The 18984-nt window shown below is 40.4% G+C and overlaps 1 protein-coding gene across 1 annotated transcript in view; it reads left to right on the forward strand.

Annotated features, from left to right (window-relative positions):
- LOC134910084 (protein unc-93 homolog A-like) overlaps positions 1-18984 on the forward strand; it is a 175389-nt gene that overhangs the window by 108507 nt on the left and 47898 nt on the right. Inside the window, exon 5 of the mRNA XM_063917724.1 lies at positions 17936-18150. Within this exon, the coding sequence (XP_063773794.1) occupies positions 17936-18150 (215 nt within the window). The remainder of the gene's footprint in view (positions 1-17935; positions 18151-18984) is intronic.

Consider the following 18984-nt stretch of genomic DNA (forward strand, 5'->3'; position numbering starts at 1 on the left):
ACGTTGTTTTATAAATTATAAGCATATTTTATTGATATATATATATATATATATATATATATAACACGGTAAAGACACATTTAAAACATTACATAAAATATTATTGACATAAGTTAAACATTGTGGCGCAAAATGCCAACACAAAATACAGTGTATAAAAATATTATAAATTAGTTATATGTTATAGTTTCAGCCACTGTGAATCCTGAAATAGATTTACGGATCTTTTCCTAGGCAGTAAGTAACCGTGCGGCGTTGTTAACTCGGGGGGACTTAAAACATTTATTCAACCTTTGTTAAGGGTTTGTAGCGACATGGGCGATGTCACAGCGCCATCAGAGTCCTCCTGCTTCTCAGCTTTTAAGCGTTCTAAGCACATTCTATTTGCTGCATTGGCTATAAAGGTTGATGGAATATTTAATTCAGACATAGCCCGCATAAATTCAGGCCAGCCGTTCGGTATATTACGGATCGACACACCATGGCTTTGCGTGATGCTTCTTATTAAATCTTACATGTTGGAACCTGGCATAGCGATGCCTTTGTACAGAAACTCCTCTTTACTGTTCCAGTCTGTGATGTGTTTAGAGCGTGTCATTTTACTCAATAGTATTTCACAGTTTTTTTTATACCGGGCATTAACACCGCTCAAAAGCTCATGATAAACAGCATCGAACGCAACAGGTTGTGTCGTGTTATTTGATTCATCAACAGATTTTGCAACGGGGGATAAAAGAGCTAAAGTTGACATTTCACTATCAGCCTGTTTACTCAACACCAGATATCTCTGCAACAACGTTGTATATCGCTTTGCTTTTTCATATTCTGATAAATCATTATTCTGTAGTATTTTCACGATCTCTATATCTAGACCGTGCGTTGCTGTTTTCCGTATGTCGTCGCTGTTCGGTTTGTTATGTAAACGGTCTATCTGATTCTGAGGCACCAGATACATTTTCTCAGCGTACTCCATCAGCGATTAGACAATAGTCCTGTAATTAGCGGTATAGCAAAACCAAGCAGCGAACCGATAAAACCACCCGACTGTTTAACCAACCTCTTCTTTTTTCCAAAGGCACATTTCTTATTACAAAGTGATTTTATAAGCTCTCACATCTTTTTAAGGTAGTTCAACTGTCGTTGAGACAGCGGTATTTTATCTTTAAGCGTGTTGAGCGCTGTCTCACAAATAGCTGTGACTAAATCGTTTGAAGCGTTGCATAAAATAGTGTTTCTTTGGGTTGGTGTTGCTTTAATTAACGTTTTTAAAAGCACCCAATTACGTCTTATCCATCCCGACATGTTCACCGTTGTTAGAATGACAACGAATGACTAAAGGTTGTACGGTTATAGCTTTATAGAACCGCGCTTCTTAATGACAAAAGCAACAGGTGTGTCTGGTGGGAATAAGCCGCTTCGTAAACGATAATCGTCAAGAGCGTTGTTTCTTAAATCAACCAGTAAATACCCATAAGGGGCCTCCGTCGCGGATTCATAGGATTCGAGAAAAAAACGATGTTTCGATGGGTACATTTGTCTAGCCAGAATGCCCACCTGCATTTTATCCCTGGGGTTTTTGAACAGGACCATATATTTTGTGTTTAAATGTATAGTTCTGCTCTTTTTACCTTGACAAAATATGTTTTGGACACGGTACAGGATACTGAGATTACGATGGTGTACATATTTTGTGAAAGCTTTCTCAACCTCAGAATTATTACTAGCTGCGTCCATCAGATCATCAATCACTGTTAAATTAATCTTATCAGGGGGAAAAAGTTGATCATCGCTAAAAGACTCTGGTAAACCCTCTATAAAACGCGTACCGGGGTAATCACACAGAAGTTGGTAGTATATAGGCTGTCAACAGGTGTAAAACCAAACAACATTATCAGGTACATGAGTCATATGTGTTGCAGCGTGCTGCAACAGCGTTTTCACAAAATAACTTTTACCCGAATTGGACGGACCCACTAAAATACATGAGAAAGGGTGCTGAAATCTGGTGTCCATCTTAATAGCCGAACGGCAGTGTTGTGAAGTTGTCCGTAAGAGACCGTTTAGTATAAACACACCTTTGCGTCTTCTGCAAAGTACGAGTCTCTATCTGCCAGCACTTTTTCACACGTACTATACCGGGTTGACGGATCACTACCTTTTTCTGGTCGTCGCCTTCGGGGTTTAAAGGATAATCTAAGACCAGTTCTTTCAGGCTGTCAAAGTTAACGTGCTGCGCATTATCAACATTGAGCGTTATACCTTTAACTTTTAAACAGTCTTTCCGTTGTTTAGTCGATAGCCGTATGACTTGGGACCGGCTGAGACAAATTCTGTTATATGGGTGCCTGTGGGTAGTTCGCTGGTCAACTCGCCTAAATAATCACCCAATGGCGGGCTCCAGTCACCAGGTCTACTAACAAAAATTACAGAATCTGTGTCGTGATAAAGACATCTATCTTGTAATCTATACAGTAGTTTGCACAGTTCAACACGTGCATAAGCAGTTGTAAAGATGGCTATAGTTACATTTGAAATTGCGCCCCTGGTGTAATGGTCTTTGGCATACTTCCAATTTACCATAATGGTATCATCGTCAACAAAGTCCAAAGCGGACACATCATAGTACGGTAAGAACGCGTATTCAAAAAGTTTGTCGGGATCGGTCACTAGACACGTATTGGGCATGTTGCTACGTTGGCCAAATTTACCTCATAAGGAATTTAAAAACAATTTTGAAATTTGTCTTTTAGCGGGGTTGATTTCTATGTGATCGGGTCGTAAAGACACGCCTTCATTTTTTTGATAGGCGTCTATATACTCTTGGCGTTTCACGGCATCTGTACACCATTCGGGATAACCAGAGGCCTCTTGTTTATCCCTGAGGTGCGTTTTAATGTAACCTGAAAACAATTTGTCAGATCTCTCATCAAAATGCCACACCTCATAGATTTTACACACCATGTACCCCATTTCTACAGCCAAGTTTAGTTCCACGGTACACCATGTACCGATGAGTGCACGTTTTTTCCTAAATCATGAACGCACGGCTCAGTCTGTCCAGACTCGCCGCATGTGCGACATAATGGAAACATTAACTTGCCGCCCATTTTTACCGGCAGAACCGGAAAGAATAGACCACGAGGCGGGTAAACTTTAACCCTGGCAAAACCGAAATACTTTGAGACATCACCAAAATCCTTATAAATGATGCGTGGGTGCTGTATAGGATACGTTTTGGTTTTGTTAACAAAAGGGTACAAGCTGGTAAAGTCAAAATAGTGAATTTTTTCATCACAACCTGTTTTGTGATACAGCTTTATGGCGTTTGTGCACCCGCCATAAAGAGCATCACGTGGCTCCAAGGGTTCGGGTAATTCTTTACCCTTCAGAAAAGCCTGTAGATCCGCATCAGACTCTAGCATAGACTTCCATTCACAACCCCAGATTTCACGTATCTGAAATCCACATCGTTTAAAGTAGTGCAACTTTACCTGCGTCTTGTGGTGTAATTGACCGTAGGTCGTTTTAGTCAGTTTGTTTTTATCATCGGCGTTGTAACAAGCACCACAGCCGTGATAAAAACAACCTTGGAATTCAAAAGCAGTGGGTGTGCCGTTAATCACGGCGTAACCATTCAGGCTGTATTTACCAACTTGCTTCTCGCCCCCTTGTAAAGCGTGTCTTATACTCACACCTTCTTTGTGCTCTATGTACATTAACCACTGTATGGCTGGCGTTGAATAACGCTTCTGAGTCTTGTGATAGTTATCACCCGGTACAAGGGCCAGTGTCTTTTCCTGTAAAAATTTACAACGGTACATGGACATGCAGACGGATGCCAACGTGACTAAAGCCTCGATGTGACGTTTAACCACAACCTTTTTTTATCCTTTGTTATTAGTATCTCCTGTTCTGTCATGGCTATAACAGCCGATCTGAAAGCATCACAAGCTTTTTGTAATATTTTCACATCGTCTTTACAATATCGTACAAGCTCTTTTTGAAAGTTAAACGGTTTGTGTACACACTGTTTATACCAGGCTGTAAACTCAGATAATTCATCAGGCATCATGTATTGTGGACCAAAATACTCTATTGACGGCATAGTCCCTATGTAATTTTGGTTATCAGCTGTGTTAAAAAAATGTGGGAAATAACCTTTGGTACCGTCAAACCCCATCGCCTTTGGTAACTTGCTAAGCCGCATGGGTAAAAAATGTAAAGAGTCGATAAATCTTATCTTCAAACCTTTTACCGTGATGCACATTATGTTGCCGCCACTAGATAATAATTCCATCTTTAATTTCTCCTTAATCAGCTGACGCAGCACAAAATATGCATCATAGCGACCTGCATTATGGGCTATTAATGTGTAATGCGCAAATTTTGGTTTCATGAACGTCTTTACAAAGTCTTCGATACACGCAACACCCTTAAACTCCCAGTCTTTCTCCCCCGTTAATGTTAAAGCGTAACAGTAGTTTGGTATGTGCACACCCGTCTCCTGCATACACTCAAAATCATAAAAGATGTATTTCTTTGTGGGCTCTTCCAGCTTGATGGTTTGTATATAGCACAAATGGTTCAAAAACCCATCAACGAACACCTTACAGATGGGACACTTTAGGCCTCGGCAGTAATGATCTGTTCGCCGGTAGAGACAACACCTGTCACAATATACATGTTCAAGACAGGATATTTTGTGATCAAGAGCTAAAGCTCTGTGTAGCTCTAAACATTCGTTTGATCGACAAAATACCCTACACACCGAACACCTTACGCAGTCACACCGTCGTCAATACAATCCGCCCTGTGACAAGCCTTACAAAAGAAAAGACAATCGTGATTATTTCTATGATGATAAGCGCTATGACAACGGATGCAATAATATCGGGCTCCAAGAAACGCTTAGATATCAAGTATCCCATAAAAGTGACAATCGTGATATAGCACAAACAGCGTGTCTTTGTAACGGCTGTCCGTACAGTAATATTTCCAATCCCCTTGATTATAATAGAGGAGATTGATCGAAACATTTAAATAATTTTTAAAAAAATGCAACATCGCTAAAGCTGACCGCTTTATCAAGCGGCAGATTCAAAGCTTTATGTAATTGGATCGCTCTCTCCTGTATTACATGGTCATTGGCATTGTTACCTTTATCCAGAAGTTTACAGACGCTAGCGGCCAAACACAGGTTATTACCGATATTTCTGAAATCATAGAGGTATGTTTTACGCTTATTAATGATTAAACTATAGGGTTGCGGTGTAAACTTCTACCGGTCAACCCCCCTCCCGACCTGTTCCTAAAAATACTGATCACAAACCTTAAACCTGTGGATAATAAGAATTCAGCGTTACTTTGAAGCGCGTTTGTAATCTGGTTAAAAAAACGCAGCTAATGTTTCTTGCGGCTTACGATGCGAATAGATGGCGTTGTGTAACCCACCCCCCTCCAATCTAAGCTGAACGCGGTCGGCAGGATCCACGCCCGCAAGGACGCCATCGAGCATGGCCTGTATAGCAGTATGAACGGCTCGAACTCCCTCTACAAATGATGTAACCCTGTCCAAATTAACAAACCGATAGTGGTTATGGTACTCAATGGCTCTGAAATTCGGTCCTTGTCGTTCATAACTGTTAATTGCTTCTAAGTATACGTGTTGCCAACCTTCGTCATTACCGGGTGACTCAACACCGCGTGCCTCATTATATATGGGGCTTGCAATGCGCTCAATATTGTCAGGCTGTGATTCGTCAATCGGTAATGCTTGGGGTGGCGATTGATCTAAATCTACAAGCCTCGCGCTCTGCTCCCCGCCTTCCACATGTTCCCTGTGCCACTTGCACTTTCTCAATCTGGTTAATGTTGTTACAGCCTGTTTCACCTTTGCACGTTGGAATAACTGTGAGATCTTGTATGTTACACAAGGTTTAATTCGTGGATTTTTTATACAGGCATTTAAATTTAAAACACGTTTCAAACCATTGCCTAACATGCCTAATCATGGCTCAGTTTCATTTATTTATGCAAAATTCTGTATGTTGGCTTTAATAAATTCAGTTGTCTTAAATGACCGATCTATGTATTTTGACATGACATTCATATACGTCTCAACAACTTCTTTAACAATGTCTTGTTTACATTTACCACCGTGGCTCACACCTTTAATGTGTTTTAACAAATATCCGGCTTTTACGCCCATGTTCTCAACATCTTCCCGTATCTTACCCAACAACGCGTAAAATTGTATTTCAGCGTCTTGGCCTAATTGTTCTGTATTTTGACTTCCATCAACTATGTCGGACGCTATCCCGTACGCCAGTGCACAAGCATCTGCCGATGCGTGTACCACGGCGGCCGCTGTAAAAATATTGGGCATTGATGTTACTCAATCAACCGTTGTAGTATTACCAGGAATTCCTGCAACGGCTGATAATACTTCATCAGAACTATTCTGCGGTTCTTGTGTCGTTGACTCTACACAGGGTGTAATAAGCTCTTGCCCATTTATGTCATCAATATCTGAAATCACAGGATTACCAGCTATGTGTCTTGTTTCTGTTTCATAACAATCCTGTGTATCAGGAATAGTGATTACATCGGATTGCGACAATTGCTTAACATTACTTCTTGAATCAACATTTGATAACACACCAATGCCTGCTATGTGTCTTGTTTCTGTTTCAGAGCAACCCTGTGTATCAGGAATTGTGATTACAACTGATTGCGACAATTGCTTAACATTACTTCTTGAGAGACGCAATGCCCTCTTAACCTTTACAGTCTTTGTATTACCAGCGACATCCCGGTCTGCAGTGTTAAATGATGTGTGTTTTGATGTTACAGCACCATCGTTACTTACGCTTGATACAGTTTGTAACGCGATCCTTCTCCGTTGCGGCGTATCATTTTCGGAATTTGACAATTTTCTTTTAAGATCTGTAAATGCTGAATTATGACTTCTCTCATTCGTTCTTGGTCGAGCCGGCCTTCGTTTGTTCGGGTTGATACATCCGTTATGCACCCCCATAACCGATGACCTAGCATGCTCCTATAGGCTGTTATGTACGATCGACGGCGTTGCGAATTGATGGTTCTCCGTTTCAGGGGCTGTTGTGCGTTTTGTTGTTTTCCCGCTTGTACTAGGCCTGTGTATTTGTGCGACTGTATCACGACCTACTGGTATCGTAGGATCATATCGTCTTGCTACAGCATAATCTGTAATACATATATTATAAAATAAATATAAACATCGATGCACGTAAATCAGCATTTAAATCACTGCATAACAATATACCATATAACTGTGTTCGATTACACACCTGCTGTTGCGAATTGATGGTTCTCCGTTTCAGCGGCTGTTGTGCGTTTTGTTGTTTTCCCGCTTGTACTAGGCCTGTGTATTTGCGCGACTGTATCACGACCTACTGGTATCGTAGGATTATATCGTCTTGCTACAGCATCATCTGTAATACATATATTATAAAATAAATATAAACACCGATGCACGTAAATTAGCATTTAAATTACTGCATAACAATATACCATATAACAGTGTTTGATTACACACCTGCTTTATATTCCAATGCACGTAAATTAACATTTAAATTACTGCATAACAATATACCATATAACAGTGTTTGATTACATACCTGCTTTATATTCGAATGTTTGAGCCCGGCCCCCTGTCGAGTGGGGAAAAAATGGTCGCTCATCAACAGCATTGCCGGTCTGTATAGCTGTGTTGTGACAATATTCAGGTTTGTTCAATATGTCCCGCAGAATACTGTCAGCCGTCGCATCATCCATTTTTGTGGAATCTTTAGCCGGTGAAAAAATGAAAAATAATTATTACATACGGTATAAAATTAGAATAACATGAAAAAAAGTTGTATTATTGAGAATATAAAGTGTGTACAGGTGACAACAAATCAGCACAACGGTACAAGGTTTATTTTTAATTCTTTAGCCAGTGGGGGAAAAAAAATAAAAAAAATAAAAATAAAATAATTACAGGCGTATAACATCATTTATTTTTAATTTATTTTCAAATATAAATATTTTTAATTATTATTTTATTATTATTATTATTATTATTATTATTATTATTATAATAAGCTATTACATGTTACTCACAGGCAGGAGCCAATTCCAAAATATTAGTAAAATCTGGTATGATGCTGAAATCTGAACCAAACGGACTTTCTCCAACATCATCGAAATTCTCTGTGTTTGTGGTATCTGTCATTTAATTGTGAGAAATAAAAATGAGAAATAAATTTTTTATTACTTATCAACGTTGTATTCAGACTGTTGTACGTTCATACTATTTAAACTTTTAAAAATAAGTAAAAATAAACAAATTGTAGACCTTGGCTATAATTTCGTACTATTTAAACTTTTAAAAATAAATAAAAACGTGTCAATGGTATTTATAGATTTAGCTTACCATGGTTCATTTAATAACTTGGCAAATCATCATCTTCGGATCCGGATGTGCACATGCCGTTATCTTTGTTGTTGATGTTCTGCATTGTCTGTCGCTGAACCAATAATGAAAATGAGAAACGATTAATATCAGTGCTCTATTAAACGATGCACACATTAAATGTGTTTGCTTTAAAATATAACGTTTGTATAATATGAGACAGCCTATAACATCTGTCTTCAAATTATTTACTTGAAATAATACAGTGCCGGTGCATTCCCAAAATGCGCCGCTAGCACTATTACCACATATTTAAACATCCTTCAGTGAGTCACAATTATACCTAATTCACAGCCATATTTGTAAAATAAAAAAATATAACATTTGTATAATATGAGACAGCCTATTGCATCTGCACTGCCTCCCTGCAACACAATCATTAGAGCCATAATGATAATAATAATAATAATTTTAACCCCTCACAGCCCAAGCATTAGATACATAATAATAATAATAATAATAATAATAATAATAATAATAATTTTACATCCTCACAGCCCAAGCATTAGATCCATTATATATATATATATATATATATATATATATATATTTAAATGCATTTCCAAAATGCGCCGCTAGATGACACTATTACCACATATTTAATCTGCACCCCTGCAACACAATCATTAGAGCCATAATGATAATAATAATAAAAATAATAAAAATAAGTTTAACCCCATCACAGCCCAAGCATTAGATCCATAATATATATATATTTAAATGTATTTCCAAAATGCGCCGCTAGATGGCACTATTACCACATATTTAATCTGCATCCCTGCAACACAATCATTAGAGCCATAATGATAATAATAATAATAATTTTAACCCCTCACAGCCCAAATTAGAGCCATAATGATAATAATAATAATAATAATAATAATAACACTTACCATGATGCCTTTGCGTGTGTATAGCGATGTAACTTCAGTTGAAATTCCTTCTCAGAGCTGTGTCCCACTTCAGAGCTGTGTCCCATTCTTATAGTAATGGATGTGAGCCAAATGGCCCCCACCAACCTGTGGATGCCGGCCCACATTTCCAAGATTCTGGGGCGGGGTTTTTAAACATATAAACTTTGAGTGTATAAGTTAGTAATTGTGATAATTCTTTTCAGTTACAATGAAAATATAATCTGTTAGCGGGTTCTTAAACGTTGTACTCAGCACATCAAAAATATACCAAATATATCTTTTTATTTAAAAGCACAATAGTTTAAAATTAAGATTTCATTTTGAGTCAATACGTAGACCTGTAGGTGGTGCTAATGTTCTTTTGCAGAGATTAACACATAGTGTACATTAATAATAAACAGATGCTTTTGTTACAGCATGGTAGTCCATAGATCTAAGGCTTTTGAAATTGTGCAGTCATGGGTAGTCCGTAGATCTAAGGATTTTGAAATTGTGCTGTCATCATTAATCATGCATGGTCATTAAAATCAATATGCTTTTTAAATCAGTGTCATGTGTGATACTTCCGTGCAACTAAGAAAATGGACATGGTCATTAGTCATTATGCTTTTTAAACCTGTACCATGTGTGACATAGTGTGATTTTTAAATAGTACCATATGTGTCATGCATGAAGTTTCAATTGCTGGAATGTGTGAACTATAACACGCTGTAAAATTTTGAAAGGGTACAGACTGGTAAAGTCAAAATGGTGAATTTTTTCATCACAAGCTGGTTTGTGATACAGCTTTATTGCGTATTCTGCGACTGGTGTTATGTGACACTCTTTTCAAAGCAATTATCTTTTAATACAGTTTAATATCGAGCTCTATAAATTTTATATTACATTTTATATAAAAGCGATATCAAAAACTATCATTTAATATTAAAGGAAGCGTGCCACTGGAGAAAGGGGTGGAGCAACTGTCAGTTTGACAGAAAGGTGGTCTTTCTCTACTAACTATAAAACACCATACACATGTAAACTTGAATACAAAAGTAATATATCCAGCAAATTGTACTGTGCATTATTTAAGCAACTATAAAACAGCATACCCATGTAAACTTGAATACAAAAGTAGTATATCCAGCAAATTGTTGCTGTGCATTATTCCAACAGACGTGTGTAAAGTACAGAATTACATATCAAATAGACAATCTTTAAACTAATTAAACAGCTTTGTAAATGCATCTAACATGTAAACATGGTACCACAGTTCCACAGTCCATTTCTGATAGCAATGTTGTACAGAGGCATAACTAGGGTTTTCGGAGCCCAGGGCTAGTTGAAGAGTGGCGCCCCCCCAAAAAATAAACAACAAAAAAACAAAAACCACACACCAAAAGAAGTATGTGCGTGCCGAAAAAATGGGCGTGAGCATGCACCAGAAGGGGTGTGGCCACTGAAAATGGGGTGTACCAACATGACTATCACTTACCCCCTGTGTCGCCTCTCAGCACACTATCACCTACCCCTTGTGTCGTCTCTCAGCACACATTCATTCAATTTTTGCACAGTACGCATGCAGAGTCCCCTTTTTACACAGTGCCAGATACACAATTTCTCCACAGTGCCAGATACACAGTGCCCCACAGTGCCAGATACACAGTGCCCCACAGTGTCAGATCCACAGTGCCAGATACAGCGCCCCACAGTGCCAGATACAATGCCCCACAGTGCCAAATACAATGCCCCACAGTGCCAGTTACATGTTCCACAGTGCCATATACATGCCCTACAGTGCCAATTACATGCCTCACAGTGCCAGTTACATGCCCCACAGTGCCAGATACAATGCCCCACAGTGCCAGTTAGAATGCCCCACAGTGCCAGAAACATGCCCCACCGTGCCAGTTACCTGCCCCACAGTGCCAGTTACATGCCCCACAGTGCCAGATACAATGCCCCACCGTGCCAGATACATGCCCCACAGTGCCAGTTACAATGCCCCACAGTGCCAGTTACATGCCCCACAGTGCCAGATACATGCCCCACAGTGCCAGTTACATGCCCCACAGTGCCAGTTACATGCTCCACAGTGCCAGATACATGCCCTACAGTGCCAATTACATGCCACACAGTGCCAGTTACATGCCCCTCAGTGCCAGATACAATGCCCCACAGTGCCAGTTAGAATGCCCCACAGTGCCAGTTTCCTGCCCCACAGTGCCAGTTACATGCTCCACAGTGCCAGATACAATGCCCCACCATGCCAGATACAAGCCCCACAGTGCCAGTTACATTGCCCCACAGTGCCAGTTACAATGCCCCACAGTGCCAGATACATGCCCCACAGTGCCAGTTGCATGCCCCACAGTGGCAGATACATGCCCCACAGTGCCATACTTGCCCCACACAGTGCCAGATACAATGCTCCACAGTGCCAGTTACATGCCCTACAGTGCCATACATACCCCACAGTGCCAGATACATGCCCCACAGTGCCATATATAAGACCCCCACCGTCACTCACTGCTTCCCTCTGCTATGTGAGGGGAGGAGAGCGCAGCACAGCACCTCTCCTGCCCCTCAATGCTCCAGGTGTCCGGCGGCGGCTATGTGGCACTGGTTCGTTAGCCAATCAGAGCTCGCGGACCGGCAGCCAATCAGGAGCCGGTCTGCAAGCTCTGATTGGCTAACACCACCGGAGACTGTACACACGCAGCGCTTCTGGCAGCGAGGACATTGAGGGGCAGGAGAGACGCAGCGCTCTCCTCCCCTCACATTGCAGCGTGACGGGGCTGAGTGGGGCATGATGCCCTGGCCGGCGGCGGCTCCCCCCTCTGCTGGGCCTGCCAAGGCACCCAGGGCACGTGCCCCGCTCGCCCTGCCCTAGTTACGCCTCTGATGTTGTAGCATAAAATGTAAATTGTTATCTACAGACATAGAGGTCTATTCACAGAGCCCTATATCAGTGATAACAGGGCTTTTCACTACTTCCTGCTATTCATAGAAGGAGTTGAATCTTTGATTTCTCCAGCGGTGGCCCTGATCAGGATAGATATCACTTCCCCATACAGTAATGCTGGCCAATCATCTGCCTTCTCTGCAGTGACTCTGTCCCCCTTAGTGTCTGTAATGCACTGCCATTTAAGCAATGGGTAACAAAGATCTGATGGATCATGTTAACCCTTTGCTTTAACCCACTCTGTTCCAACAGGTCTGGACTTCAAATTTAATGTGTCCCCCATCTTTGTACTCACTGGAGTACATAATATATGCATATACCCCCCACCACCACTATAGTTAGGTAGGTAACTCAAAATATGCATATGCCCGGTCACCTCCTCCTTACAGCACCCACTGTCCCTGTGCCCCTCGCTCTGCCCAGACAATGCTCTGGCTACCTAATGCTGGCTCGTTTGCCCTAGGTGCAGTAGAGCTAGGAAGAGGAGCGTACCACTGCAGCACCCAGTGCCGGAAGTGCAAAGTGGTCTGAGGGGAGAGCAATGGCAGGCCAGCAGCATCCAGTGTGGGAGGTTCAAAGGGGTCCACATCAGTGTCCTGAGGTGTACCACACTGCTGAGGTGGATTGCTCATCTCCCTATGATCTCCACAGGCAGCCGACTATCCCATCAATCCCTGCTCGCATATATAGAACCCCCACCCCCATCCCAATTACTCAGTGACAAAAAACAAGAACACAGGACTGCAGGACACATTAATATTGGATCACATCACAATACAAGGCAGGTTACATGAATTATTATTTAACCAAGCAATAGATTGCATTGAACTGTGGGGGACATTTACAAAGCAGCGATAAGAGTGGAGAAGTCAGCCAGTGGAGAAGTTGCCCCATCAACCAATCAGCAGCTCTGTATAATTTTATACTATGCAAATTATAGATGTTACTTCAGTGCTGATTAGTTGCCATGGGCAACTTCTCCACTGGCTCACTTCTCCGCTCTTATCACTGCTTAGTAAATGTCCCCCTATGTTCTTTAAATTGGTGCTCCATTTTGCCAACATAGTAGAGGGTGCAAGGACACAAAAAAATCTAAGTAACATATTTACTCATGCAAGTTAAGGCCCATATAGACGGCCCGATGTGGGAGAGATGTGTGCTGAGCGAACCGCTCAGCACACATCTCTCCCGCCATTCAGCACAGCGCGATCTGTGCTGAGCGTGCAGGGGGAGATGGGGGTGAAGTGAGCGACCCACTAGATTGGCCTGCGTGCAGGCCAGTCTAGCACCAGCAATAGCGATGCGCAGGGCTGCGCATCGCTATCGCTGTAGGGGGTACACACGGAGCAATAAGGCTTAAATTCTAAGCAATCTAGTCAGATTGATTGCTTAGAATATCGCTCCATGAGTACCCCCCCTTTAAATGGTGACGGATACTCAGCTTTCTACGAGTGAAAAGATTATAGAAAAAGCTACCTGTTTAAAGGTACCTACTTGTAAGGCAGTTGGACATTTGTAGCAATACAATTTAGATTTACCCAAAAAACTAGAAGTACAGTATTAGGAGCAGTTTTACCCTGGTTGATAATATCAGTGTGTACTAAGTAGTCCCTCTGAATTATCCCTCTATGATAGCTGGACATACATGTACTGTAATGGTTGGTACACACTGGTAGATAGAGCTGCAGATCAATTGATCTGCAGATATATCTATGGATGGATCGGGTAGTGTGCTGTGCATATACACTGCCTGATCCGTCGGGGACTGACGTCATGAACGGGGCGGGCGTGTACACACGCCCGCCCAGTTCAGCGGTCAATCACCGTCGGCTGCCGCAGCTTGTGTACGGGCGGTCGGCTGGTACACACACACAGCGATGCGCCAATATATCAATAGATATATTGGCCATCGGCTGTGCTGCAGGGCCGACGCAATATGTCTGTGAACGTCAGAGTTCACAGACATATCGCACGTACATACTGGCCAGCCATAGGCAAACGCAGGGGGGTTTCCGGTTGCCCAGAAACCCCCCTCCTCTTGGCAGTGGCTCAAATTATGAAAACAATAGCAATGGTATATAATACAATAACTAGAGCTATCACCACATAATGCAGTTTAAGGGACAGAGCAGAGCTGCTGCACATGCCCAGTGGTAGCATCTTCTTGTACCAAGTTTGCTGTGTGAATCCTCAATCAGTACACTGGACAAGAGAGTAGCTACCAGGAAGAAAAGACAGGAGCCTTACCATGAGGTGGGAGAATGTGTGCTTAAAAAGTGCAGGATTGGTTCTATTATGTTTGTGTATTTATTTATTTATTATGGTATGTTTAATCTTTTTCCTGACCACTTATTTATATTATTTAAATGTGTGATACAGCCTATACTATAGACCATCTACAGTGTTAAATATTAATACTGTATTCCACAGTATACTTTAATGTCCAGGTTCTTAACTAGGTTTTTCTACCGCTCCCCCAGACTCCCACAATTGCTCCAACGTTCCGCAGAGTGGGAGATTGTGTACTGCATTTAGAAACCCCCCTCTAGAAATCCTGCGTTTGCCACTGCCGGCGGACCCACGATATATCGGCCATTCAATAGGACGGCCAAAATATCGTCCAGTGTGTACGGGCTTTAAGTATTTTGTAAAGATTTCAGTTCTGGATATGATCTTAACGCAGACAGCAGCTTCTTTGCAGTTCTATTGAAATGAGGGCTCAAGTGGTTGAAATTATTGACCCAAGTGAGTCTTTCAATTGAATTCCTTTGTGTTTTAGATGTCCAAATTTTACTTAGCGGTATAGAAACATTCTTACATTATGGGTTCAAATGGGCTGGTTTATAACCCTTCTCTATAAATGTATGGTACATGCTGTCAATTTGTTTGACTGCTTCCTCCCTATTGCTGGATATATGTAACACACTGAGTAGTTGAGAGTATGATAACCCTGCTTTTAGTGGTTCTGGATATGCTATGGTAGCCAAAATGTCTTGCTCCACCATAAACATGAATGCATTCTCATATGATGGGGCCACATTTGACCCCATTGTGCATCCAGAGGTTTACAAATAAAATTGCCATCAAAATAACAATATCTAGTTAACACTAGTTCTAAAAGCATCATGAATAAATCAAGATTGGGCCCTTTGTACTGTACAATATGTTATTAGTCAGAACATTCTAGTTGCGGCTAATCCCACTTTATATCTGATACAGGTGTATAAACTGCAAACGTCAACTGAACAGAGTAAACAATTGTCAGGTAAATCATGTAAAGAAGATAATTTCAATAGTGAACTGGAATCTTGTAAATGCATAGGTTTAGCTTTCACACACAGATGAAAATAATCATCTAGATACACTGAATTTGGTTGATAGAGACTCCCTCGCAAATATGATCGGCCGACCAGGCGGCTGAGTGGGGTGTTTGAGTATCTTAGGTACCGAGTATCTGTTACCGAGGCAAGATGTATGAGGACACATCTGTATGTCCTATTGTAGAAGGAAAAACCTGTGGGACAACTTAGCACACATTGATATTACCTATAAGGGTAAAACTGCTCCTAATACTTCTAGTTTTTCAGGTAAACCTAATTTGCATTGCTACAAACTTCCCAACTGCCTTATGTGTAAGTAGCTTCAAAGAGGATAGCTATTTCTGTCATCCTTCCACTGGTAGAAAGTTGAGTATTCACACACCATTTAACTTTCAGTAAATTTGTTATATTATTGTGTGTCCTTTCTCCCTCTAGTATGTTTGCAAAAGGGAGGGCCAATTTAAAGAACGTATAGCATTACACCTGCCATCAAAACTGCCCTTCTCAAAGGTACCAGCAATCAACCTGTGGCTAGGCATTTTGCCTTAGCCAAGCATAATTTGTCTGCAGTCAAGTACAGAATAATAGATCATATATTTTTAGGATTTGATACAATTGTTACATATTTGTAACTGTGGATAGAGTTTATTCTATGTCAGTTGATAACAGTTTACATTTTATGCTACAGCATTGCTACTAGCAATGGACTTTGGAATGGGTTTAGTATGAAATACCTACAATCTAAATACCAATGGTCAAACTACCGGCAATAATTGTCTGAGGGTCAAAATCATGACACGGTCAAAATGCCGGCATTTAAAATACCGAAAAGTTCAAAATACCGACATTTAAAATGTCGACAAGTCAAACAGTTGACACAAGTTTTTAAAAAAATGTTGGTGTGTATGTCAACATAGGTCAACATGGACACCGTATAAGTGTACCGCATTGCCTTGCATGGCTCGCTGCGCTCGCCATGCTTCGGGCACGGTGCCTCGCTGCACTTGGCACACTATTATATTCCCCCTCCAGGTCCACTGGGATGGTAAAGTATGAACAAGTCGGTTTCAATTAAACAATCATGAAAAACTCATGTCTACTTTTTGATCTGTCGACATTTTAAATGACAGTATTTTGACCATGTCGGTATTTTGACCTTGTCGGAATTTTGACCGTCGGTCAATGGTTGTCGGTATTTTGGCCATCTGGATTTTGATTGTACAGTAGGTAAACTGACTGCATCCCCTTTGGAACTGTGGTACCATGTCTACATGTTAGATGTTTTTACAAAGCTGTTTTATTAGGTTATTGTCTATTTGAGATGTAATTCTGCATTTTACACATGTCTGTTGGAGTAGTGCACAGTACAGTTTACTGGATATATTATTTTTGTATTTAAGTTTACATATGTATGGTGTTTAATAGTCGCTTAGCAACATGTGCACTTTGCTGGCGTCACTTCCATTACCAGCCCAGTTTCACCATGAGGTGGAAGAGGCGGTCAGCAAATATGGTGATGGGATGATAAGTAGGTGAGTGATGTTTGTATTTTTTTATCATTTAGATGAACTTGATAAAAGCACATTAAAGGTGCTGAAACGTAGTTAAAGATACTTTGTGTCCTGAGTTTTATCTGAGAATCTAGAGTGCCGCTGTTTGTTGCCAAATATCTTAGTCATGTGCTGTAGATATGGAGGACACCAAGCAAGCGTTCACAAGAAACCACTGAGTGGTTATATTTTTATATGATATGTATTATCCCTATTAGTGTATACTTATTGCATATGTGTTAAATTGCTAATTTTATGTTGTCGAAGCATTATCTCTTTTTTAGTTCTGAGTTATTAGGTGAATGCAGCTCTGGTTTTCTTTTTTTGCAGTTTTGGTTGGCTACTATTTAACACAGCAACTTGATTCACTCATTGTTATTCATTACCAAAGTACAGTAGATTTGAATACACTTTTTTGGAATAGAGGTATTGATATTTCCATTCCAGTGCTTTAGGTATATTTTGTGTTGTTTTACTTATATAGCGCCAGCATATTCCGTTGCGCTTTACTATATGGAAATCTCCAATATTGGAGATTGGCATTAAATAATATTTTTATATTGATTGGATGTGTCGTTTCTCCCTTATTGGAGAGTCATTTATATAGATAAACAGTGCTAGTTATATGGCTATGTTTTTTTATTACTTTGATAATTTATGACATTTGACTTACTGTTGTATAATATTTTCTTATTTGTGTACTTTCCTAGGCTGTGGGGTTCTTGCTGTTCTACTCATTGTAATTTTGTTGGATCAAGTTGAATTAAAGGAAGAACAGAAAAATGAATTGGAAGCTAAACCATCCATCTGGAGATCATTACTAGGCACCATACGTCAACTCAAGGATATACGGCAATGCCTTCTTATACCTTTGACAATGTTCAGTGGTTTTCAGCAAGGATTCTTAGCAAGTGACTACACCAAGGTGTGAAATGATAGGTAGTCAGTATAATTACCTCATTTAAGTTATACAAAATGATATCCTTCTCTCTTCATATTGCTCATATGAGTATATTAGAGTGCAAGTGTAATTAATCTTAGAACAGAATGACAGGATAAAACATATCAAATACTTTATCTTCTGTTAAATAACTAACATATAGACTTAATTAGTTGAGAGAGGGACAAAAGTACATTACACTAATGCCCATTGTCAAAACCCCTTAATTTTAATAATGACCGTAAAGGGGAAATAAATATGGTGAAAGGTACTAAAAAAGGAATTAATTCACAAGTTAACTACAGTATTTTTTTTCATGGTTTTGCTATTACCATTTACTACCACACTATATAAAAAAGGCAAATGCTGCTCCTCACCTCTATTGGGGGAAATTCAAGTGTTTTGCAAGCTGGTGGCTACTAGATGGTACCCGTTGGAGCAATTCAAGTGTTGCTCCATTCGGGAGCGAACAGCCGCCAGCGCTGATATTACTGTTATGTTGGTAAATAGTGTATTAATGAAGCTGTCTGTAAATTGGCCATATGTTATCAGAAAAAGTAAGTAGCAAATCCCTAAATTTTGCAAAATAATTTTGCCTTATAGCATTCCGTTATTTAAACATTTGTTTCTCATGCCGGACTACGTTATCCACCAAAGCCCTCCATTAATGTATCACCGGGGGAGTATATGTACACCATACTCGCGCTATAATGACTTTGGCAAATGTAGTGAGGCACAAGACATACCTGTATAGCACTAAAGAATGTGTCTCCTCGACAGAGACGGACTGGGGCTCAAAAACAGCCTGGGCATTTGTGA

The sequence above is a fragment of the Pseudophryne corroboree genome, chromosome 4 (genome assembly GCF_028390025.1).
Source record: "Pseudophryne corroboree isolate aPseCor3 chromosome 4, aPseCor3.hap2, whole genome shotgun sequence".
Lineage (NCBI taxonomy): Eukaryota > Metazoa > Chordata > Amphibia > Anura > Myobatrachidae > Pseudophryne > Pseudophryne corroboree.